Source organism: Polypterus senegalus, chromosome 4 (assembly GCF_016835505.1).
Source record: "Polypterus senegalus isolate Bchr_013 chromosome 4, ASM1683550v1, whole genome shotgun sequence".
Lineage (NCBI taxonomy): Eukaryota > Metazoa > Chordata > Cladistia > Polypteriformes > Polypteridae > Polypterus > Polypterus senegalus.
In genome coordinates this window covers 210,842,036-210,867,971 of record NC_053157.1, presented here as the reverse complement: position 1 = coordinate 210,867,971, position 25,936 = coordinate 210,842,036, and the positions used below count along the sequence as shown (strand labels likewise).

General features: G+C 35.9%; 1 protein-coding gene across 6 annotated transcripts in view; it reads left to right on the top strand.

Moving 5' to 3' along the window:
• exoc6b (exocyst complex component 6B) overlaps window positions 1–25,936 on the top strand; it is a 608,337-nt gene that overhangs the window by 496,971 nt on the left and 85,430 nt on the right. For 4 of the 6 annotated variants that reach the window (XM_039751926.1, XM_039751928.1, XM_039751927.1 and 1 more), the window contains one exon: window positions 1,056–1,129. The exons of the other annotated variants lie outside the window; for them this stretch is intronic. In XM_039751926.1, the coding sequence (XP_039607860.1) occupies window positions 1,056–1,129 (74 nt within the window). The remainder of the gene's footprint in view (window positions 1–1,055; window positions 1,130–25,936) is intronic. 6 annotated transcript variants of the gene reach the window in all.

The following is a 25,936-nucleotide window of genomic DNA, read 5'->3' as shown; positions in this document are numbered from 1 at the left end:
ATTCTGTTCTGTTACCCTCATTATTAAAAGCAGTTTATAATTACATTTAAATAATAATTTTGTACATCACTAGTTTTAAATTTTAAGATTTAGAAATAAACATTTTTTTGGAAATTTTTATTAATGTTATTTATGTTTTAATATAAAACTAGTATGTGTTTGTATAACACACAGAAGCTTCATTAGATTACTATAGCATTACAACTCATTAAAAGCTAGTCAAGCCCAAGAAAAACTTCTCATTTCTTTTCAACCAAGTTGTCGTGTCAGAAGTGCTTTAGCAGAATACAGGGCTAAAGCAGGTTTGAAAGAGTTGATTTTCTTAACGCTTATCCTTTATTAGATGCATCATCAGAGAAAATCAGGTCAAAGGGCATTGTATAAACCTTACTTATGTTCAAAAGTGCTAAGGCCACTCCAAAAACACAAATTCCTGCCCCAGGTCTGCAGAGTCCCTTTTCACTGTTTCTTTGAAAGGTGCTAGTGCTCATTTAAGCTCAACATTTGATACCTTACAGATAACGGGACGTGCAAGAACACTTGCCCTCTGCTTTTATTCCATCTCCAAAAAACTAAAAATTCTATTATATAAAGATGGCAAGCGTATAATGTCATCGCAGGCTGTTGATACAAATGGCTTTTGGAATTGAAAAGGATTTTCACAGCTCAGGTTTTGTGCGCAGTGAAAGTGTGTGTTTTGTTTTGTTTATATTGCTGAACTTGTTTACCCCCTCTTTTCAAGGAAAACAGCCCCCCTGTCCATGCGCCAAAGAGTCGGGGCATTGCCCATGGGAATGAGCTCCAGGTCGAATTGGTATGGCTCCCTCCTCCCACACACCCCACGCCTTGGCTGTCAAGGCGGCTGGGAATTAATGCCGTTTTGATGACACAAATTTTGAAGGGCAAACAAAGCGGTGGCAGGCCCGGAGACATGACTCCTTAGTACGGCTGCCCTTCTCTCCCCCGGCCTCCCTTGTCCCCCCTGTCATCCGTCTGCCAATCTCACTGTCCATGCCTATTTAATGTCCTCCTTTATCTTCTTTGCGTTCCCACAGACTTTGCCAGAGCGGGGCCTGTGCCTGGGTTTCAAGGGGACACTTTGTTGCTGGCCTTCATCAACTTGAGACAAGTAAGTCTTTGTCTTTTTTTTCTTTTCTTTTTCTTTTCCTCTTTTGCTTCCCCTGAGTTTTGTTTTGAAACTATTTTCCCTGTCATTTATGTAAGGCTAGTGTTTGAGCATTTTGGCCCTTCCAAACATAAGCAATGCAGATTCACCCCTCCTCCCCTGCAGACCATTACCTCGTTTTGCCTTTTGGGAACTATTTTTGCTTTGCATAGTTCTTATTTTGATCCTGGTCTCTTCTATAACATTAACAACAGATTCAGAAAGTGAGAGGTTTAATCCTTGAGTGACACGGTCACTGACTTTGAAATCCTTTGCCTAGGGGAGGAATTATTTAATGAAATAGGCCTTATTTATTTTGTGTATTTGTGGATATGGATTAAATGAAAGACATAATGGCATTCTCTTTACAGAAAGATTTTTTTTCTAAAATACTAAATGGTAAGTTAAATTATTTTTACCCCCCCAACTGCCTTTCTTCCAGTATCTCAGTCATGTAGAAAGGTGAACAATAGACATGATCCCTTGTTTGTCCAACATCAGCATGAGTCTTTTTGTGTGACTGTCAATCTAAGCAGGTACCAAGCCCTTTCCCTGCGGCCTGGAAGAGTCGTCTAGGGATTGGACTTGAGTGTATGTCATTTGGGAAGGATTTTATCTAGCCATTAATTATGAACAGAATGATGACCGTATTGATTTCTTTAAACAAGAACAAAAACAGCAGGAAAAAAAGAAACCTGCATCCATGTCATGGTTTCACTTTGGAAGATGGATGGGCTTGCAGAAGAAGTCTGAATGAACTCCTAGTCAATGACGGATACGGCTTTCTTCCAATAAAACAATCTGGTTTTGTCTGTACTGGCATAATGATGCAGTGCCTCTTGTTTTTTGACATTTTTTGCTGCTTTGTTTTTTTGTTTGTTGTTTTTTTGGCTGTCAAATGCAGTTTTTCATAAAAAATAATTTAGATTACTTTAGTGTCCCTTTCTTCTGTTTCACTTTATTATTATTGTTATTATTATAACCGTCATCATTTACTAGGCAAAGAAAAGGCAATTCATAATTGTCTGTCACTTTTATCTTGGGATTTAGTCCTGAAGCACTCAAAGCAACTTGTTCATAGCTCTTAAAGCTTTGAAAAAGCAGAGATAAATTATCCTGATAGGAGGTCCTTTAACACTTCCTAATTTTCAGTGATGGTAAGGGGCAAGTATTTAACCTTGTTTCAACACATATATCCCAAATAAGAACATGAGATCCTGAAAAATCTGCAGAAAGTGCTCTTCTTTTATTTCTTAACAATTGATTCTGTCTTCAATGTGCCAAAATTCTAACCTCTGTTCAAAACATTGAATAAAAATGCCCCTTTATGCAGAAGTGTTCTAAATTTATTTTTAAAAGAAGAAAAAGTATTTTAAACTTTTCATTATGGATGTTATTTTTGACATAAGGAAAGATAAATAAGAAGATAATGTTTACTTTTTGGATTTTCATCACTATTCATGAGGAATTTACATAGAAATAATCCTATTTGGAACTTAACTAGAAAAGTAGGTTAATGCCATCCTGTCTCCTGGATAAAAGGGATTTTTTTGTTTTCTGATCTTCAGTCTTATGGTCTTAGATTATAACAATATGCCGTGGACACTTGTAGTTCACTAGATACAAATCAACTTAAACAGAAAATAAAAAAGATTATTTAGTGTTTATGCATTTCCTATACATTAATTTTGCTTAGTATTTTAATAATGTGTTTTATTTCACAAAGATCTTTGCATCTTAAGAGCATTACAGAGCTAACTATGCTTGAACGTCTTTTATATTAAACATTATTGCAGTTATTCTTTCTGTCTGTAGTGTCTGTTTAATATACAAATGCACGGAATTTGTAATTATGGATCAGGGAGGCGCAAAGATTTGCCATGAATGCTATTTTAAGATTGCTTCTTGGCACACAGTCTTTTTCGGCCGCCTCTGTGCTTTTTCAGATAATGCAGCAGTTGAAATTAAAAAAGCTTTGTACTGACATATAGAATGTATTTCCTTTATTTACAGTATAGTGGAACAACACAAAAAAGCGAGAAATAAACATTTAATCTTATTCCACACAGAAATCCTAAAATACACTGGTCACAATTATTGGCACCTCTCACAAAATGTAAAAAATATTTGAAATTTAAGTAGGTTATTCTACTGTAATTAGTAAGTAGGCTCACCAGTGATGAATTGCAGATGCCATCAGTATCAGAATCATACATTCAAGTAGTGTGACTTGAAAAAAGTTGTTTCTTACTCTACTTTTAGTGTCTATATTAATCCACTGAACATACAGAAGATTGTAAAAAGCATGGACCATCTCCAGAGATAGTAATGTTACTGTGTCCAATGAATACAATGTTATCAAGACATTTAAGGCACATGGCACTGTATCCAGTATTCTTAAACATGGATACAAGATTAAAATTGGTCAAAGTTTACATTAAAGGATTTTTTAATTTTGGTGAAAGAACTTCAAACAACTGCTCAAGATTCAAGCTGCCTGAAAACTCATTCATGGCTGTAGGAAGTGCTTGATTGTACATATTCTTTCCAAGAAGTGTGTTACCAAATATTAAGTTTATTTTGTCATTAATTTTGTAACTGTTACTTTCCCAGTCTGAAAGGATATAATAAGTTCTGATATATTAACAAAGTTATATTAATAGTGAAATAAAATTGTGGAAACCTATTTTTGTCAATTTCAAACTTATTTGCAGTGATTAACTTATTTTAGAGTAATGTGGGAGTTGTTTGAGAAAAGTGCATAGGTGGCAGTGCCTTAAAATGTAAATATGCCTCTATTTGACCCCACAAATATTGATTCTTTAAATTATGCCTGTGTGTCTTAGTAATTGCCCATCCATCCATCCTCTTCCGCTTATCCGAGGTCGGGTAGTGGGGGCAGCAGCTTGAGCAGAGATGCCCAGACTTCCCTCTCCCCGGCCACCACTTCTAGCTCTTACGGGGGAATCCCGAGGCATTCCCAGGCCAGCCGGGAGACCTAGTCCCTCCAGTGTGTCCAGTTGGACGTGCCCGGAACACCTCGCCAGGGACGCGTCCAGGAGGCATCCTGATCAGATGCCTGAGCCACGTCATCTGACTCTTCTCGATGCAGAGGAGCAGCGGCTCTACTCTAAGCACCTCCTGGATGACTGAGCTTCTCACCCTATCTTTAAGGGAAAGCCCAGACATCTTGCGGAGGAAACTCATTTCAGCCGCTTGTATTTACGATCTTGTTCTTTCGGTCACTACCCATAGCTCATGACCATAGGTGAGGGTAGGAACGTAGATCGACTGGCAAATCTATACTAATAAAAGGCAAAGCCCTCACTGACTAACTCACTCACTCACTGACTCATCACTAATTCTCCAACTTCCCGTGTAGGTAGAAGGCTGAAATTTGGCCGGCTTATTCCTTACAGCTTACTTACAAAAGTTAACCAGGTTTCATTTCGAAATTCTACACGTAACGGCCATAACGGTCGACAATGTCCGCCATGTTGAACTTTCTTATTTATAGTCCCCTCTTCACGAAATTTGGTAGGCGGCTTCCCTGCGCTAACCGAAACCGGTGTACGTACTTATTTCGATGGTATGACGCCACTGTCGGCCGCCATATTGAACTTTCCAGCGTCACTAATTTTCCAACTTCCCGTGTAAGTAGAAGGCTGACCCCATTTTCACGAAATTTGGTTAGGTGGCTTCCCTGCGCTAACCAAAACCGATGTACGTACTTATTTTGGTTGTATGAAGCCACTGTCATCTGCCATATTGAACTTTCCAACGTCACTAATTCTCCAACTTCCCGTGTAGGTAGAAGGCTGAAATTTGGTACTTATTTCGGTGGTATGATGCCACTGTTGGCCGCCATATTGAACTTTTCAACGTTCTTTGTTACTTATGGGCCCATCTTCAAGAAATTTGGTACACTGATTCCCAACGCTAACTGAATCCTACTTACGTACATATATACGTCCATAGCCTGCAGCTCGGTCATCCTGTGAGGCAGCGTTAGGTCTCCCATCCCAACGCCTCCCACGTTGTTGGCTGCCTGCCCGCCGTCGCTTCAGTCTCTACATTCCCTTCCTTGCTTCGCTATGGGATTCACGTCTCCCTGCTGATAACTACAGCCTTTTTATTTAATCCACGGCTTCTCCGCTGTTTTATTGTTCATTTATTACAATTACAGTTATTGTGTAGGTATTTTAGACTTACTTTACATTGTTCAGGTACCCATTTCCTTTATCATTCCAACCGTACCCCCATTAACATGTCTATCGAGGTGATCACCATCGATCAAAGAACTGTCACTTACCGAGTGGTTTCCATGCCCGGAGATGGCACCTACCTTTTCCATTCTCTTTGTTACATATTGCATGGCCATATCAGGCTCACTCTTGATATCCAGAGGAACATTGTGTCTTATGTATTGAATGACTGGGACAGGTTTAAGTTGTGGACTGATGACAGTACAGGAGATATACTACACAGGAGCACTATAAGAGTGAAATGCTTAAGCCCTTCACCTATGCATCTGCATGTGAGTTGATGGCTGCCGGTGAATTGTTCGGTTGTTTCTTTCAAGTGTACCGAAATGGCCAAATATTTTACACCTTTTGACTACCGTCAATGCCTCTTAAACATCTTAGATTGACAGGTGACGATTTCAGTAGTGGACACTTTGATGTTTATGAATGTTTAAACTCTCAAAAGCTGGATGTGAAGTTATCGATGAAACTGGTTGTATACTTACAATGCTTGACAGATGCCGAATGTCTCTTCAACACAAGTCCTACAAATACTGTCGTAATTGAAACAAACCATGAAACTCAAACCGATTATGACAGCAGCAATCCAATCTGTGAGATTTGAAACAAGATTACTGTTTACATGGCCAACTGTATGTTGCATGCTCAAGAGTAAGCTAAGCGCACAGCTTGGTCGTATTACAAGCGGAGGGCTAAACTCACAATGTGGTATACAAAGATCCTTAACAAATAATTATTGGTATATTTTCCCTCAGTTTAAAAAAGTAAAATTTTATTCTTAATAAAAATTTTAAGGCAGTACTTCACCGCTGCATATATATATATATATGTATATATATATATATATATATATATATATACATACATACATACATATATATGTATATATGTATATATATATACATACATACATACATACATATATATGTGTATATATATATATATATATATACATACATACATACATATGTATATGTATATATATATGTATATACATATATATATATATGTATATATATATCTATACTAATAAAAGGCAAAGCCCTCACTCACTCACTCACTGACTCATCACTAATTCTCCAACTTCCCGTAGGTAGAAGGCTGAAATTTGGCAGGCTTATTCCTTACAGCTTACTTACAAAAGTTGGGCAGGTTTCATTTCGAAATTCTACGCATAAGGGTCATAACTGGAAGCTATTTTTCCCCATATAATGTAATGGAGTCTTGAGTTGGAGATGGCCATGGGGGGCGGAGTTTCGTGTGACATCATCACGCCTCCTACGTAAGTATGTAGATAACAAGGAAGAACTCCAAACAGCGATCAGCACAAAACGCCATTTCACAATTGAGAAGGCAGAAAAACATTATGAAGCAAATGATGCATACAAGCATATTCATAAGTACAGCTACTGCGGAAACAAAGCACGGCGTGAACCGTAAGTTTATATTAAATTAAGTTCATAGACAGGCTGCCACTAGCGTTTGTAATTTAGTGCCTGCCCATATAAGGCCGCCCATCAGCGGCAATCCAATACAAACACTGCCGGTAAATGTTCACGGGTGAAGGACTGTGCTTATGCAGAGGAAGATGAGATGGTCAGGGTGGTGTTTGGCACAAACTCATTGAAACTGCGAGAGAAACTTTTAAGTGCCGGGTCTTAGCTGACATTACACGAGATGGCACCAGTACAGCTGGGAACCTTCGATGCAAGAACACCAAGCGGCTCACGTGAACTGACGCAATGCGCAGACAAAAAGCAACAGTTCCAAAGAGTGCTGAACAAAAACCGAATTACACAATTGAGAAGGCAGCAAAAAATATGAAGCGCCTTATACATACAATCATATTCATAAGTGCAGCTACTGCGGAAACAAAGCACACGGTGGAAAAAGTGAATGTCCTGCTAAAGGAAGACAGTGTAAAAAAACCCGTGCATGCAGTTTGTCACATCACAGATAAAAGGAAGACGAGCTGTTTATTGATGCAGTAAGGAACTAATCGATGAATGAAACCTCTTATCTTTACAACGATTGACAAACACGGAATGTAACTTGAACACATCCTACAAATACGAGCCTGATTGAAAGAAATAATGATAATCAAATCCTTGATGACAGCAACATTCAATAACACTCACAAAACAATTACTGTATATTGACAATCATGTTACGCTATTTTTAAAATGTTCCCTTTTCTTTTTCATAACTTCTACTTCTCCACTGCGGTACACGGGTATATATATAAATGTATATATATACCCCGATCTACAATACATACTTTAGCATAGACAAGCCACACGCTGTGGCTAATTGTAGAGTCTTAAGCCTCTAACGCCGATATTCGAGGTTCGATTCCCGAGAGGGGTGTACTGACTATGTACGCGCTACCGATTCATTTTACCTTCGATCTCCTTGGTTTGGGACGTATGAAAAATATTAGGTTAACGCAGAATCATGTTACGCTATTTTTAAAATTTTCCTTTCTTAGCACAAGCACAGCTGAGAAGCTTCGATGCATGTACTCCATAACGCGTTAAAAATAGCGCATTTAATCACACTTTCAATTCCAAGCAAACGGAACTTTTGTCAATGCATGATTTCCTGGTACATCCATTACACTGATGCACACATCACAGCTACAAAAATGTTAGAGTCGGAATAAAGCGCGTTCCTACGACTGATCATTTCGACTACCCGAAATAAGCCTTGATAAAAGCATGGTTTTGTGCACACTGAAAAGCAAGCAAAATTAGATGCATTACAGAAAGCGGACTTTGTGGCTCTTACTGGGGATCATTGGACTTCCGTGACCGTTAGTAATTCTAAATACATCTAATTACAAAATGTTCAATGATCACACTGTTTTAGCCTAATGTACAAAATAATTTTGGCTAATGTTACTCAGAGTTTAAAGAGTAAGCTGGTCAAATTACCTTTTATGTTTCTGACTTATTTTTTTAAGAAGAAAAACTGCACTTTATGTTGAAATTTTGGTTATTATTATTTAAAGACAATACTATTCTGAAAATGTACTTAAAGTACTTAAACTACCACTTTATTTTTAAGTCTGCCCAATTTTAACCAGGGATGATATTTTTGTTTCTGTTTTGAATTCAAATGCAGTTTAAAAGCTTTTTTTCAGAAATTAAAACAGCTTCAGTTTACAATATTCATGTCCATGTCTATTATTTGATTCTGTCGCCCACTAAAACCGTTTTAAATTAAAAAAAAAACATTTGCGATTTGGGGCAAATTTACGTGTCGATTACATACGATTAATCAAGATTAATTCTTACACAGCCTCTAATTAATTGGATTAATTTTTTTAATCGAGTCCCACCCCTAATATATATATATATGTAGATATATATATGTAGATTTGTATATGTTGTATATACAGTATGTATATATGTGTGTGTGTATATATACAGTATGTGTATATATGTATATATATATGTATGTGTGTATATGTATATATATAACTGTATATATATATGTGTATAGATGTGTATATATATATATATGTTTATATATGTGTCTGTGTGTGTGTGTGTGTGTGTGTATATATATATATATATATATATATATATATATATATGCCAGCAACACTCATGACAATGACAAAACAATTACATTGTCAATCATGTTACGCTATTATTAAAATGTTTCCTTTTCTTTTTAATTCTCCGCTGCCAAGCGCAGGTATTTTGCTATATATATATATATATATATATATATATATATATATATATATATATATATATATAAATAGATAGATATGACAACAACACTCATATCAATGACAAAACAATTACATTAACAATCATCTTACTTTATTTTTAAAATGTTTGCTTTTCTTTTTCATAACTTCTTTAACACACTACTTCTCCTCTTAAGCGTGTATTCTGCTAGTATATATATATATATATATATATACACACACACATATACACATATATATACATATACATATATATTTACATATACATATATGTATGTATGTATGTATATTTATGTATATATATTGTAGAACTTGACCCGGACACAGACAGACGGACATCGTTTTTCACACCCAACACACGTTTATTTACACACTATTTACAAGTTGCAGTTCAGTGCACGTCCCAGTGCCTCCAGCACCGATCCCCCAAAGTCCAGGCCTCACAGTCTAAATGCCTTTCTAGCCGCCTCCAGTCCTCTCTCCAGCTCTGTCCTTCTTCCACCCAACTTTCGCCGCTGAATGAAGGGAGGCGGCCCCTTATATAGGAACCCGGATGGGCTCCGGCTGATTCCCGGCAGTCTCCTGCGGACACACCCCCGTGTGGCGGAAGTGCCGGCTGCGCACCCGGAAGCTCTTTGGGTGTCCCTGCTCCTCTTTCCCCCAGCACTTCCTGGTGTGGCGGAAGTGCTGAGGTCCAGGGTTGTTCAGGCACCGGGGCGCCGCCTGGCAGTGGCCATGGGTCCCTACAGGGTTGGGCTTCCAAGCCCTCTACCCGTGGCCCCAACACAACCAGGGCGTCGCCCTCGCGGTCTGGAGGAGGTACAAGCCCTCCTCCGGTCCTCCTGGCGTCCAGCCCCAGCCGCATCGACTATATATATATATATATATATATATATATATATATATATGTATATGTATGTATGTATGTATGTATGTATGTGTGTGTGTATATATCTCCAATCTCACATCAGTTTCTCAGACGCATCGAATTTTGTTGCAGCAGCATGTTTACCAATTTCTTTTACTACTTCAACAACGTTTAATTTAAAACCAGCTTCATATTTTCTTCTGATCGAACACTCCATCGTAGATAAGGGATGCTCTTACGATAAAGGTGTACGAGGATGTGAGATACAAAAGACACAAATCACTGCAAACGTTGCTTCGGAATAGTTCAGGTATTACCGTGTGGTCACGTAGGCACAATAGAGAGAGAGAGAGGGGTTAGGAGCATGCGCTGATACAACACATAGCCACACCCACATAGAAGGAAAAGCGAGTGTGTTACATGGTTACTCTCTCAGGTGGGCGTTAACATATCATAATCTCTTGGACCAATAATGTGAGTTTTCCGCATTCGACTTATACGACCAACATTATAAAATACCAGAAATTTTATGATAAAATCAAGTCCCGACTTATCCACTGTAGAACTTATCCATGAGTATATACGGTAATCTCTCTTTGTACTTGTTTTATGTAAGTCATTTTGGTCATCAATGAGAATTTAATTTTGTTTGGTAACTCTAATAAAAACAAAAAAAAACCATCATTATAAACCCACAAACATTCAATTTAACACAACATAATCTTAGACACATTCAAAAAGGCAAGTCATTTATTCACATGAAAATATTGTTATTAAACTACTATGTTCATAAATTTAAATGTACCATTTAAACTGTCTAAGAAAAAGGGTTTTTTTTTTTACTAAAAAGCTATAATAGGACAAAAGAATAACAAAATATGAATGGTTCGTAGGGTAGTGGTATGTGGTAATTTAGAAAAAATTAAGGCTTACAGGATATCTGATCAATGTAAGAAGCATAAAGCATGTTTTATGTTCTGGTGTAGGACACCACATTATATGGTTTGAATAAGCCAACTTGGAAAGCCAAAACACTGGAGTCAACACAGGTTAAAGAATCAGATTCATTTTGGCTAAATGCAGAGATTTTTTTTGTTTGAGTTCAGGAAACTGTAGTACAAATTATGACTTCTCTAAAAAGTGCAGTATATGTGGCATTTGGGGTATTGTGGTAAATTTGTATAAATCAATAGGGAAACATAACAATTGAAGTGATGCCCTTTAACACTTAATAGTCAACTGAATGTTAAATGGTCTAAACCCAGTCTATAACCCCGAGTACAGGATCAAAGCCAAAGAGCAGTTCAAAAATATTAATGCTGTACATTAGAATAACAGCATTTTCCCATGCCGTATTTTATGATGGCCATATATCTGTATATCATAGATGAATTTTTACCTTTAACTACAACATTTGCCATTTTTAAATGGACAGGAAAAGCTACTTTCTCCATTCTGTTAAATCTATTTGATATAAATAACAAAGCATAAAGTTTGGAAAGCTCACACCCATCCTGGAACCCCTGAATTAACTAAATATGACATTTGTACTTTTTGCTTACATATCCTGTGGCCTTTGCACAGCAGTATACTTCTACTCCTGCTACTGCAGAAAATTATACTGCATTAAATTAATGTGCAGTGTTAATCATGGATCATCTGGTAGAGCTGCATTTATATGTATATGAGTTTGTTCTGCTTTGTGAACATTGGTGATTATTGTTAATCATTACATCTTCACTTGAGATTGTTTGATTTGACAATAGTATTAATTTCAGTCAAGTACATATATGTGATTACGTACATCATGGTGTTTAATTTAATAATTAGTATGGGTTTTGCAATCAGAGTATAATTGCAGAAAGCAGTGTTATCCAGATGCCATAGGTGGTTCGCCCAACCCTTTAAGTTGAGTCTCTTGGTGTGCTTCTTTTTGTGGTATGAGACTTTTTTGTGTGATTATCAATTTACTATGAATTTCTTACTATATTCCCACACTTCTGAGCATATTAATATTTGCAAATCTGTGCTGTATTAGGCATGAAACATGTGATGTTATTTTTTTTCTTTAAAAATGTATACAGATTTGGCTACGTGTGGAAATGTAAAAATTTCATCACAGAAGAATGTTTCCTTATCGTCTGTGATGACCTGAAAGCATAGTAATTGATTGTTGTTACCTACACAGAGTGAATAAATAGTATAACCAATCTACAGGAACTAATTTGAAAATCTTTTAATTTTACTGTTGACAAATGGAAAGATGTAGCCTTTTCTGTGTAACAGCACCGGCCTGGATTATTAAGTAGAGTGTTAAAATCAAAACTGAATTAAACTGAGAGGTTTCACCTAGCTGTTCTTCACAGAATATAGACATGGGCCTGGAACCTTTCCTCTCAATAAAGTGGTATTATTTCTCCCTTGAAGATCATTTTGGCAAATATTGCAGACTTATTCAATTCATGAGAAGCATAGATCTGTCCATTTTGGTGTTAACAGAAAGGTTGCTTTGAGAAAAGAGGTGTAACTGTATAAAAGAATTTTTAAACCACTGTAAGTATGAAGCAGTGTTGCCTATTACCATCTCATTAATGCATAACTTACTAAAGACACTTGCCCTTCTATGATATGCAGACTTAAGGCTGCTCATGGTCTAAATAACCTGTAGATGATGCTGTACAGTATAAGCAAAAGCTCAAAATATAATCAGTTGTGCTCCTGCTTCACAGGAATCACTGAAGTAATTATGTGCTGCATGCTGTCAGATACTGGAAAGTCATGTTTTAGAGTGCTTGATATGCAATGTGAACATCATGCAAATCATTAAAATGATATTCATGTTTATGAAAGGCTTGTTAACAAAACTTCAATTTTCTTCTTTATATTTAGTTAATTGAAAAAAATAACAACAGGCCAGATACTTTTGTGAACAGTATTGTTTATGAACGTATTTTATGTAAAAGATTATTTTCTTCAGGTTGTATTACGGAAGTTAGAAAAATTAAAAATAACCCCCCTCTCTAAATATATTTTGGAGGTTATTTTTGTTTTCAACTTTACACATTGACTGCAGTTCATAGTAAAAATGAAACCTTTGCACAATATCTATTTTGGCCTAAGTATTTTTGAGCTGTAATTGCATGCAACATTACTAAATGGTAAGCACTGCTGCCTCTGCATTTATTCAGTCCTTGCGTCTGTATTGATGTTCTTTCCACATCCTAAAGATTATACTGTGCCTTTCAGAAAGTATTTAGATTTTTTTCACTTTTTACACATTTTGTTATTTTGCACCATATGCTACATTAAATTAATTTTCCCCTTCATCAAGCAACACTCAGTAACCCAGTATATCCAAGTAAGAACAGGATTTTAGAAGTAAAAAAAAACATAATATCACATTGACACAAGTACTCAAACCCTTTACTCTGTACTTTGTTGAGGCTCCATTTGAAAATGATTTCTAACTAGTGTCTTCTTGGGTAAGATGTACAAACTTTGCTCATATGGATTTGAGGATTTTTTGCAATTTTTCTTTGTATATTCTCAAGTTGTGTTAGGTTGGATGGAGACTGTAGCTGTTTTCAGGTCTCTCCAAAGTTGTTTGAGTGAGTTCAAGACAGGACAGTAAATGGGACATTTAAGGACATTCACAGAGTTTACCCCAAGCCACTCTTGTCTTTGTTTTGAGGTATGGGTCTTTGTCCTCAATGAAGGTGAACCTTTAGCTCAGTCTGAGGTCAAGTGTTCTGGAGCAGGTTTTTATTAAGGATATCTCTGTTCTTTGCTTCATTCAGCTTTCCCTCAAACCTGACTGGTTTCTGGGTCTCTGCTACTGAAAAAAAACCTCAGAGCATGATGCTGCCACCACTATGCCTCAGTGTTGGAATGGTATTGAGCATATGATTAGTGGTGCCTAGTTGGCTACAGATTCAGTGCTTATAACTAAGGCAAAACAGTTCTATCTTGGTTTCGTCAGTCTTAAGACTCTTTTAGGTGCCTTTTTGCAAACTCCTGACGGGCTTTCAATTGCCATCTGGCCACTCTGCCATTAAACACAAACTCTTGAAGTGTTACAGTGGTAGTTAATACTCCTGGAAATTTCTCCTATATGGGTATGTGGAGCTCAACTAGAGTAACTATCTGAGTCTTGGTAACCTCTCTTACCAAGGAGCTTCTCCCTCTGTTGCGCAGTTCACCCAGGTAACCAGCTCTAGGATGAGTTGTGGTTATTCCAGACTTATTCCATTTAAGAATTATGGAGGCAACTGTGCTCTTCAATTTTGTAGAATTTTGTTATAGCCTTCCTCAGAACTATGCATCAACAAATTCCTGTGTTTAAGCTTTGCAGTTTTTTAGACCTGATGACTTGTTTTCTGATCAACTGTGGGCCCTTCTATGTGCATTTCCTAATCATATCCAGTCATTTTGAACTTAACACAGGTGGACTCCAAACATGGTGAAGAAGCATCTCAAAGATGATTAACAAGTGTCATAGCAAAATGTTTGAATACTTGTGTCAATGATAATTTCAGTTTTTCATCTACTGTGTAATAAACCACTACTGTCTATATGTGTGTCCCATTTCCTCTTAATAAATTTCAAAATATTCCTAATATGCTGTTTTCGCATTAGCATAAGGCTGCAGTGTAACAAAATGTGAAAAAAGTAAAAAGTTCTGAATTCTTTCTAAAGGTAGTTTATATTAGGATGCATTGACGATCATAAACTAGCCCTCTGTAAGTATAAATGTCTGATTCAGTGGACGCTGTGATAGGCCTCTGCCTGATGCTACTAGGACAAGCTACTAAGTTGCAACCTGAATTACATTAACCGGGATTTGAGAATATTATGTTACTAATGCTAAAATCGGTGTGCTTTGCTTTTAATGGCTTAGAAACTGTTTTTGTTGTGGCATTTTGGTAATATACAGTACATCCATACACCAGAATAAATAAGACTGAATATTAAACAAGAATATATGCTTGTATGGCTTGTGTAGGCATTTTCTAGTACAGCTTTAGCCCATATAGAGCTCAGTTGTTCCTAATTAAACTAAATTTGCTTTGTTTATTTTTTGTTTATTACTTGAATATCTTTTATACCATTAAAGTAATAGAATAAACTGAGACATTTTTGTATTTGTGTTAAGCTAATTTTTTTTAAAAGTTGACAAAAAATGCCTTAGTGAGCCTTATACTGTGCTTTTTTTTTATCATTAAGTAAACATCCTACCGATTACCATTATAATGTCACAAAGGGGCATTCTTAAAAGCAATTTCATTTGGAAATGAAAATCTTACAATATGTATATGTGTTATCTGCATTTTAAGAAAAAACATATCACTTCTGACAATCAGACTCACACTTTTTCCTGGCTTTTAAATTAGATGTATTTGTTCATTCTTTTATCATTATGTATTATACAACATTCAGATTACGAATTGAACCCCCTGTCAGCTGACCTCAGACCTTTGTGAAGTAATGCTATTTGCAGGTATTTAAGATTTCAGTTATGGTCTGTTGGTCACAGTATAAGGAATGGATCCTTGCCAGCAAAATGATACTTGATCGCCCATTTAATATCTTTTGTAAATAAATGCATTGGCATATGATAGCTGTCTTATCATCCATTTGGTGAAAAAGCTTTGGAACTTCAAATTAATGTATTCTTTTTGTTGTCTCCATCTATCCATGGCCTAAAACAAGAACTGTTTCTGTAAATGGGCACATTACACTCTAAATTATGCTACTTAGACAGTAAGACCTTTAACAGACAAAAAACTAAAAAAAGACAAGGAGTAAAACTAGAACTATAAAAAAAAATTAAAGCTGCACAGCAGTGTATTTTTTGGTAATGAAATATAGTATATATTATATTTCATTATACTTTGGCATGCATTCTAATATTAGTTGTAGTCCAGCCAAAAGTAATCAGATTTGTTTTGGGTGACAAAAATAGTTTCATTTAGTTATGATTTTACTTGTTTAATTTTTTATTTTGTATTGATCTATTTTATTTAGATATGGTAAGGGAGCAATGGATACAGTAGAATAGTGCTTTCTTCTTTAATGGAAAAAAAAAATACCGAAAAATATACTATAGTTTTCCACTACTGTTGTCTTAAGCAAGGCACATAATCCTTGTAAATTACATGAATGAAAGGATTATTTTTATTCATATAATAAATAAAATAATATATATGATAATGTAGTCCAGTTTTGTCATGTACTCTAGACATTTTGGACACCCCTAAACATGATTTGAGAGTGGATCTTTTGGAATGGCTTGTGGGTAATATATGTATTGGGATTTGAGACTTTGGACATGATGACTCAAAAACTAATCATTGAAACCTACAGTATTTGAATTTCACAGATTTATTAGCATTATACCAAAATAGAAGACTTAATTTTGAGTACTCTAGTAGATTTTTGTTTGCACCAGTGAAGAATATGCTTTCTTATTGACATTTGTGCCCTAACTATAGCACAACTGGGGAAGGGAATACATTTATTTTTTTAATTTGTGATTGCTCAGTATCATTCTGCATAAAAAATGTTGCTCATGCAATCACATTTTTTTTAATTTAACATCCTTCTCCATCCCAATATACACGCTTTTTAGTGGTCTTCTGCTTACAGCATCAGGAATTGCTAGAGGGTTACATTTTTGGACACACTGAAAATTTCGACGAAGCATGTGATATTATGCTTCTGATTAAATAGTTACAAATATGTCATGATGGGCAATGTCACTTTGGAGAAACAAGACATACGTGTAGTATTCACGCAGTTATAATCATGGTAGATGGCATTATGTTACATTTAACAGAAAAATCTATGACTGTGCCATTGGTGCAGAAAAGCAGGCAGTGTGGTATTGTGGTTTGGACTTCAAATCCTAAAGCTATGGGTTCAAATTCTGCTACTGACACTGTGTGCCCATGAACAAATCACTTGACCTGCCTGTGCTCCAATTGGAAAACCAAAAGAAATGTAACAAATTATATCATAAATTCTGCAAGTTGCATTGGATAAAGGCACCAGCCAAATAAGTAAATGTAAATGCAAACAAAAACACTGTTCCTTTCTATCATGGCCACAAGTCTTTATTTTTTCAGACAAACCCACTGAATTTATTTTTTTGCAATGAAAAATGTACTCAATTAATAATAATTCTTAATAATTTTACTGTAGTTAATCTAAACAACACTTGTCAGTTGTTAAAGTGTTAATGAGCCTCCTTAGATGAGGCAAAGGAGATACACACTTTAGAATTTCTGTACTGTATGTAAAATGTGTGCAAAGAAAGAAAAATCCAGCAGGACAGGATTATCCTTATCCAAAAGAAAGAGCAGAAGTTTGGAATGTAGCTGGTATGCACTAAATGAGGTACCTTCAATTATCAGTTTATGTAGTGAGAGAAAATGAAAATAAGTATTATGAAGAAATTGCTTTTGTACAAAATTTACAAAATATAGAGTGATTGAAACTAATCAGTGGATCAGTGACAACATCCTAACTTTAGATTTAGGTCAACTGCTTCTTTAAGACATAGATATTGTTCTTGTGTTCCTCTACAGATGTTGTGGAAGTGGCAGATTAATTTCCAACTGTTTATGAATTACTTTTACCTTCTCATTGATGATGTGTGCTATGGGAGTACTAGTGCAAACTACAGTAGTCAGTGTTGTCTACAGTTGGGGGAGGGGTGTGTAAAGATTTGTGTTTCACTTTTTAAAAAATTCCTTTTTTTAATCCACTAGATGGAGTAAAGAGCTGTAGAGAATACACTGATTATGCAAATATAGTCACATATTTGAGCAGCCATTTCCCCCAAGCTAAAATTGTTATAAATCAAAAGTTAAAAAAAGCTTTTAACAGTCTTAAACTGCTCCTGAAACTAGTCACACAGGTACCCAAAAAAAAGAAATATGTTTTTGAATTTCAAGCTTTATAAAATGTAAAACTTGACTCTCATTAGTCATTGAATTGGGGTAACTTATTAAAAACTGTACTGAAAGATAATATTGATGATATTTAAAGATGGTTGTTTTAGCAAATACATTCTTGTCCACCATTACGCACCTTTGTTCAATAAGTAAACAAGACATGTATATAAAAACCTACACAGGCAGTTATCTATATTTAATGCTTAGGATACTATAATATTTCACTATTAATTTAAAGCAAGTATTTTAAGGAATAGCACTATTTTGTTTTTGTTTACCCTCCATAAAAAGAAATAACTTTGATTTTTAAATTGTAATACTTTGACACCACTGCATATTTTACTGTATGTATTCAGCATAGTTCTGTTCCATATCGTTTCTTCTTAAGAAGCAACTAGAAATGAGTGTGTAATGTTTTAATGCTGGAAAATATAAACTAATGACTTTGGTTTGGGAGCAAGTTCCTGTACAACACATTGTGAAGTTTAACCATTACAAGCATTTTCTGTGTATGTTGTAAAACCTTAATTTTATTAATATTGCATTAATTATTTAAGGTCATATGAGTGATTACTTCATATTTTTTTTAATTATTTATTAACTTAATGATATTTTCCCTTCTTCTTCTCTGCTGGAGTACTACCTTCCTTCATATTTATACTGAACACATAACAGGTTAGACGGGCCTGATACTATTCACCTATCTGCCCATCCGCAACATAATGTTCTGGAAGACAGTTATCATAGTAGTAATATCATTTTGATGTGTTCTTGTAGTCTAGTGAAAGATATTAATATTGTTTAATAATGCATGATTGACTTGCTGGATTATTCTGGTTGGAAAAGTCAAAAGTCTTTTAAACTAATCCGAGAATAATATAGGAGTATGCTTAATACAAAAAAATAAATAAATAAAAACACTGCTTTGATTATTTTTGTGTTTTTATGTCATCCTTCCAAAGATTAAAAAAAAGCTTTTGTGCCTAAAGTATTAATTTAATTTTAAAGAGCCAAATTCAGAAATATCAAAATTTTTTTGCTTTCTTTCTTTATGGCATAATGAATGCAATTTATGCTCTGCATTTAAATTTTCAAATGAAAAGTTATTGTAAAGTTTGTAAATGATGAATATTGATTTTGAACGTTCTGAGTTGCATTAAAAACTGCTGTTTTACCATTTGGTTTTGAATCCTTCACATTTCAGAAATTAATTTCACTTCAGAGAGATTATCACAGTTATTTTGATTAGTCAGTTTTCTACAGATGTGTCTTTATTCTGGGTAGTACACTTTTTCATTATTGGTGTTTTGCAGAAACTACAAAACAAGTGAATAAAAATATTGCATGTACATAACAGCAACAGTATTTTTTATATTGTACATTTTCATAAAAATAATGTAGCTCAAACTGCTTTACAAGATTTCAAAGTGAAAGTTGAAAGGCCAGACAAGTGTGGCAGTATTGAGCACAAAGCAGTAACCAGCCATGGTTTTAGTTGTACGCCAATCCGTAATCCATGTGGACAGCACAAAACCATACTGGGTCCATTTGGAGCCCAACTTGTACTTGTTTTGGAATGTGGGAAGAAACTGCATTTAGACATGGAAAAATCTCCACACTGAAAATGACCAAGGATGATTTTAGGACCTAGGAGGCTAAATCCGTGACGAATCCGTGCCATCATACTGTATGCATACATTTTCATTTATATTATAAGTGAAATAACCAAAACTCTTCAGACAGGTGCACTATCTGAAGACTCTTGTTTAGATCAGGTACATGGTAGAAATAAATTGGTAAATTATTACTTAACATTTATCAAATTTTTTTAACATTTTTTTTTACCTCATATGTAGAATGTTTAATTGTCATTGTTAATCTGTAACCAGTCAAAACATCTGGTTCAGTTTGTGATTGAAAGAAGGTAACTGGCTTAACAGACTGGCAGTTTACTAGGTCAAAGCTTTAATTATCATGAATTGTTAATTATGTTATTCAAGATATAATATTCTTGTGACTCTTTTAATGCAAACAACTCTGTACCATTTCAACCTCTGTAGCCAGTCGAGCTCAGTGGAATTAATTAAAAGTTTAAGAGTAGTTGGTAGAGATTATTTATGATAATATTAAATAGGTGATGGATGCAGCTGTTTTTTTCTGACATTGAACATTCAAAATTAATAGAACTGTTTAGTTTGACTACAGTTTTGTTTGCTAATTACTATTAGATTTTATGGTCATTTTTTAATAAAATAGGACTCTTGATTGAAACTTCTTGATTGAAACTGAAGATCCTGCAAGAAACAGCTTGGTTTAATTAGTCTCTAGTTGTGAAAAGTTAAGCATCCATGCAGAAATGTTACTGAGGCAAATAGATCAGTGTCTTACATAATAGATTTCACTAAGAGTAATTTTCAAGTAAATCTAAGAATTACACACTAAAAATTGAAACACCCGGTAAACAATTGGTTGCTATTTACTTTAAAATATATTTCTGCACTTATTATGGTTTCACTGACTGTCCATTTATTTCATAAAGTTGGTATTTATTGTAGTCTTAACATACAGTGCATCCGCAAAGTATTCACAGCGCATCACTTTTTCCACATTTTGTTATGTTACAGCCTTATTCCAAAATGGATTAAATTCATTTTTTTCCTCAGAATTCTACAAACAACACCCCATAATGACAACGTGGAAAAAAGTTTACTTGAGGTTTTTGCAAATGTATTAAAAATAAAAAAAACTGAGAAATTACATGTACATAAGTATTCACAGCCTTTGCTCAATACTTTGTTGATGCACCTTTGGCAGCAATTACAGCCTCAAGTCTTTTTGAATATGATGCCACAAGCTTGGTACACCTATCCTTGGCCAGTTTTGCCCATTCCTCTTTGCAGCACCTCTCAAGCTCCATCAGGTTGGATGGGAAGCGTTGGTGCACAGCCATTTTAAGATCTCTCCAGAGATGTTCAATCGGATTCAAGTCTGGGCTCTGGCTGGGCCACTCAAGGACATTCACAGAGTTGTCCTGAAGCCACTCCTTTGATATGTTGGCTGTGTGCTTAGGCTTGTTGTCCTGCTGCAAGATGAACCGTCGCCCCAGTCTGAGGACAAGAGCGCTCTGGAGCAGGTTTTCATCCAGGATATCTCTGTACATTGCTGCAGTCATCTTTCCCTTTATCCTGACTAGTCTCCCAGTTCCTCCTGCTGAAAAACATCCCCATAGCATGATGCTGCCGCCACCATGCTTCACTGTAGGGATGGTATTGGCCTGGTAATGAGCAGTGCCTGGTTTCCTCCAAATGTGATACCTGGCATTCACACCAAAGAGTTAAATCTTTGTCTCATCAGACCAGAGAATTTTGTTTCTCATGGTCTGAGAGTCCTTCAGGTGCCTTTTGGCAAACTCCAGGCGGTCTGCCATGTGCCTTTTACTAAGGAGTTGCTTCCGTCTGGCCACTCTACCATACAGACCTGATTGGTGGATTGCTGCAGAGATGGTTGTCCTTCTGGAAGGCTCTCCTCTCTCCACAGAGGACCTCTGGAGCTCTGGCAGATTGACCATCGGGTTCTTGGTCACCTCCCTGACTAAGGCCCTTCTCCCCCGATCGCTCAGTTTAGATGGCCGGTCAGCTCTAGGAAGAGTCCAGGTGCTTTCGAACTTTTTCCACTTACGGATGATGGAGGCCACTGTGCTCATTGGGACCTTCAAAGCAGCAGAAATTTTTCTGTAACCTTCCCCAGATTTGTGCATCGAGACAATCCTGTCTCGGAGGTCTACAGACAATTCCTTTGACTTCATGCTTGGTTTGTGCTCTGACATGAACTGTCAACTGTGGGACCTTATATAGACAGGTGTGTGCCTTTCCAAATCATGTCCAATCAACTGAATTTACCACAGGCGGACTCCAATTAAGCTGCAGAAACATCTCAAGGATGATCAGGGGAAACAGGATGCACCTGAGCTCAATTTTAAGCTTCGTGGCAAAGGCTGTGAATACTTATGTACATGTGCTTTCTCAGTTTTTTATTTTTAATAAATTTGCAAAAACCTCAAGTAAACTTTTTTCACGTTGTCATTATGGGGTGTTGTGTGTAGAATTCTGAGGAAAAAAATGAGTTTAATCCATTTTGGAATAAGGCTGTAACATAACAAAATGTGGAAAAAGTGATGCGCTGTGAATACTTTCCGGATGCACTGTAGAAGCTTTTCTTGAAGAATTAGTATATAAACATGCACAGTGTGCTGCTTTTAAAGACTATCTTGTTGCTGTGAATGCTTTCCGGATGTGCTGTATTCCACTAATATTATTTTTGTTAGAGTACGAAAGATTCAAAAAGATTGTTATGTAAGCACATTTCTGTAGCAAGCAGCTGGATTTTGTTCTCCTCAGTGAATGTTTCTTTTTGGGGATATTTTCTTTGGAAAATGTGAACTTTTAATATCTGTTCTTCCAAACCTTAGTACATTCATCCAGATGTCTCTGGATGAGCATCTGTGTGTCAGCTTGTTCTTTTTAATATTGATATAAAGCATCCCTGGTTGTCTCATTTCTTCATATGGAGCATCAGAATAGGAATCTGAACTCTGGAAAATATATCTGTTGTGACTAAGCACATTAGGGTTTCTTTCTGTTGGTTGTCATAATCTGGAACCTGGCCAGGCAGCTACTTAAAAATTGTTAGTAGCCCATCTTTGAGTGAGCCAATGCTTGTAGAGGCTAAAGGTTTATAGATGGATAAAGCTATCCATCTGCACATGGATCTTGTATATGTAAGCAATTTGTGAAGCAAAACCTGATAATTAATTGTTTATAATTCTGGTGTTTTATTAATTATGTAAAGATTTGTCCAGTTTTTATTAAAAATGCATACTAGTTACGTCAAAATAGCTTTAAATGGTCACTTCTCTGATCATGTAGTCTTCTCAGTTCCTACTGCTCTAGTTGAAAGTAAACATCCTTTTTAATTTAAATGTTAAGAACCTGGCAGTTACACATTTCTCCACAGTCTGCATTAGGCCAGGTGGAATTTTATGCCACTTCAGTCCTACATGGATTTGTATTTCCAAAGTTTACTGGTTAGCTCTTGCTATTTTGTGTCTTATATGTTGTGATTATTTATGCCTTGGCATGGCCCTCATAACTAAAATAAAACTGAAACAACTATTCCTATTTTGATCTGTCTTGGAGTTAATACATTGTCACAAATGATGCACCTGTCTTCAGATCTTTTCTGTTTGAATTACGTATAGATTGATCTTTTTCAAAATGGTGCTGATTTAGGATATTTAGAATATGGATTTAAATCTCTTTGTATATATTTTTAGAATATTTTGTGAAATATTTCTGTTTGTTTCAGCATTATTTTGTGTAACATTTCATTTTTCATATATGTTGTTACTGTAAAGGCTGCTAATCCCAAAATTGAAAGTGCACAGCAAATGGGAACAGAAAATTAAAGAAAACTTTCAGCTAAATGGAGAAATCGTTCAAAAAGTTATGAAATTATGACATGAAATGTGGAATTTGCAAGGGTCTCAGAGGACTTAGCTGACATTACCACAAGGTGTTTGGCTTAGAGAACACCAAGAACCCTTGTGCTTTTTATGTGGGCATAATCATTTTGATGCACACATTGCCTCTTACATAGATGTTCTTGGAAGGCTGAACAAGAACAGAATGCAGTTCTGTTTGAAATGGCTGTTTAATTTTTGTCATTGCTTGCCTGGGTTTCTTAATAAAACAGTCAATATCCTCTCAGCCACTTGAATGATATCTGCCTTTTATATTATTTATTATGTAGATCTTAAAAATTCTCAAATCTCATACTCTAACCACACTGTCAGGTACTGTAGTTCAGCACTTCCATCCCCTCACCAAACCCCTTCCCTTTTACATATATAACTTCAGGCGATAAGAATGAGTAAAAGAACTGGCAAGGAGAAAGTGCTATAGTTGTAATTATTCTGTATTATAGGTAATATACCCAAGATATTAAACAATGTACAGGTATGAGTGTTGGCCAATTATAGTGTGCAGCCTGATAATGCTAGATGTGTAGTTTCAGGTGACACATAAACTTGTGTTTACACTTGATTCTTTTTCATCTGCTCTCTTCAAGTCATCATCTAGTCTACTGTTTTCAGGATGTAAAATGGCAGAGAGAGTTTCCCTTTGCAAGTCTTCATCTTATTGTTCCTCTGCAGCTCCTGATACACACACAGACACACAAACACACTTCTTGGCATTTCCTAGTTTGTTCACCAATACAACAGCTTAGACACAGCCCCCACGTCAAGTCTAGTTTTCTTGTTTCAAACAAACAAGAAAGAATGGATGGATGCAATTAAGTCATAAAAAGTGGCCCTCCCTGACCAGTTCTTATCAGTGAAACCTTGGGTTTAGAAAAAACTGGTTTGTCTAACTTGATCTTTATAAACATAGCACAACTGTAAAAATAATTTTACAGATGAAGACATGCAAAATGTTTATCAGCCTATATGTTAAATATTGCTAATCTTTTACGCTCCTCCACAAACATCATTCAAAAAGTATCAGTTACCAATCATAAGCTATCTGTAAACATAATCTCACAAATGGTCATTCACTGTTCGGAAAATACACAATGTTTGTCAAACTGAAAGTGATGTCCCAGATACACTTCACACTCGCAGGAGTTTTTATTTTATCATTTTATTCTGCACAACAGTGTCACCGAACAGCAAGTTGAAATAATTAACCTGTCATTAGGACAGTCTTTTAAATACAAGAATGTGTGATACACAGTTATTATTTCAACAAAAAATTGTGTCAGGATTATATGAATCACAAAAATACACTTCCACATTAGCTTCTGCCACTTCACTCATATACCTTCTAATATTCTGAAACCCAGTCAATCCAGTGTTGTGGGGCAACAACTTTTTTTTTGCAGATTTGCATCCATCCTTCCCTGAATAGCCTGCCAGTCCACCAACTCATGTACATTCTTACACTTGAACTAGGCCAATTTTGACTGACCAGTTAACATAATGTGCAAATTTTTAGAATGTGGCAGAAAAGGCTCACACTTATATAGGGTAAAAACATTAAAGCATTACACAAAAAGTTACCAGGTGGGGGATTTACACCCAGGAAACTGAATCCAACATTTAATAATAATAATAATAATAATACATTTTATTTATATAGCACCTTTCCCATGCTCAAGGCACTTACAGAAAATAAGAAAGAATGGCAGGGTATACAGTATATAGCATAGTACAAACCAAATAAATAAATAAAGATTAAGACAGTAAATTCTGAGAAAGCCTAGCAGACAACATAATTGATGGTCTGCACACACACACAGGTTACATGTGCATCTTGACATAGAGGTAAACTGAGAGAAGGAGAATGAAGTCAAGTAGAGCTAAAAGCCTTCCTGAACAGATGAGTTTTGAGTTGTTTTTTAAAAGAATTCATGGAGTCAGCTGACCTAATTAATTTCGGTATATAATTTATAACCAACCTCTCCATCCAACGTTTGGCATTGGACTTGGTGATGTGAAGCTTGCATGCCGTGGCTTTACCATAGAAACATATTCCATGAAGCTTCTGCTGCACAGTTAATGCCAGTGGAAGTTTGGAACTCTTCAGCTATGGAATCAGTGGAGTGTTGGCTGCTTTTTTCCATGTACCTTAGCAGTCATTGACCCAGCTCTTTGACTTTGCATGGTCTTGCACTTCGTGCCTGAGAACACTTCCACTTTCTGATAATACCACTAACAGTTGACTGTGGAATATCCAGCAGGGATGAAATTTCGTGAACCGTCTTATTGCAAAGGTGGCATCCTATCACAGTCCCATGCTTGAAGTCACTGAGCTCTTTAGAACTACCCGATGTGTTTCACAAATGTTTATAAATGGAGACCGCGTGACTAGGTGCTTGATTTTATATACCTGTGGCAATGGGTCT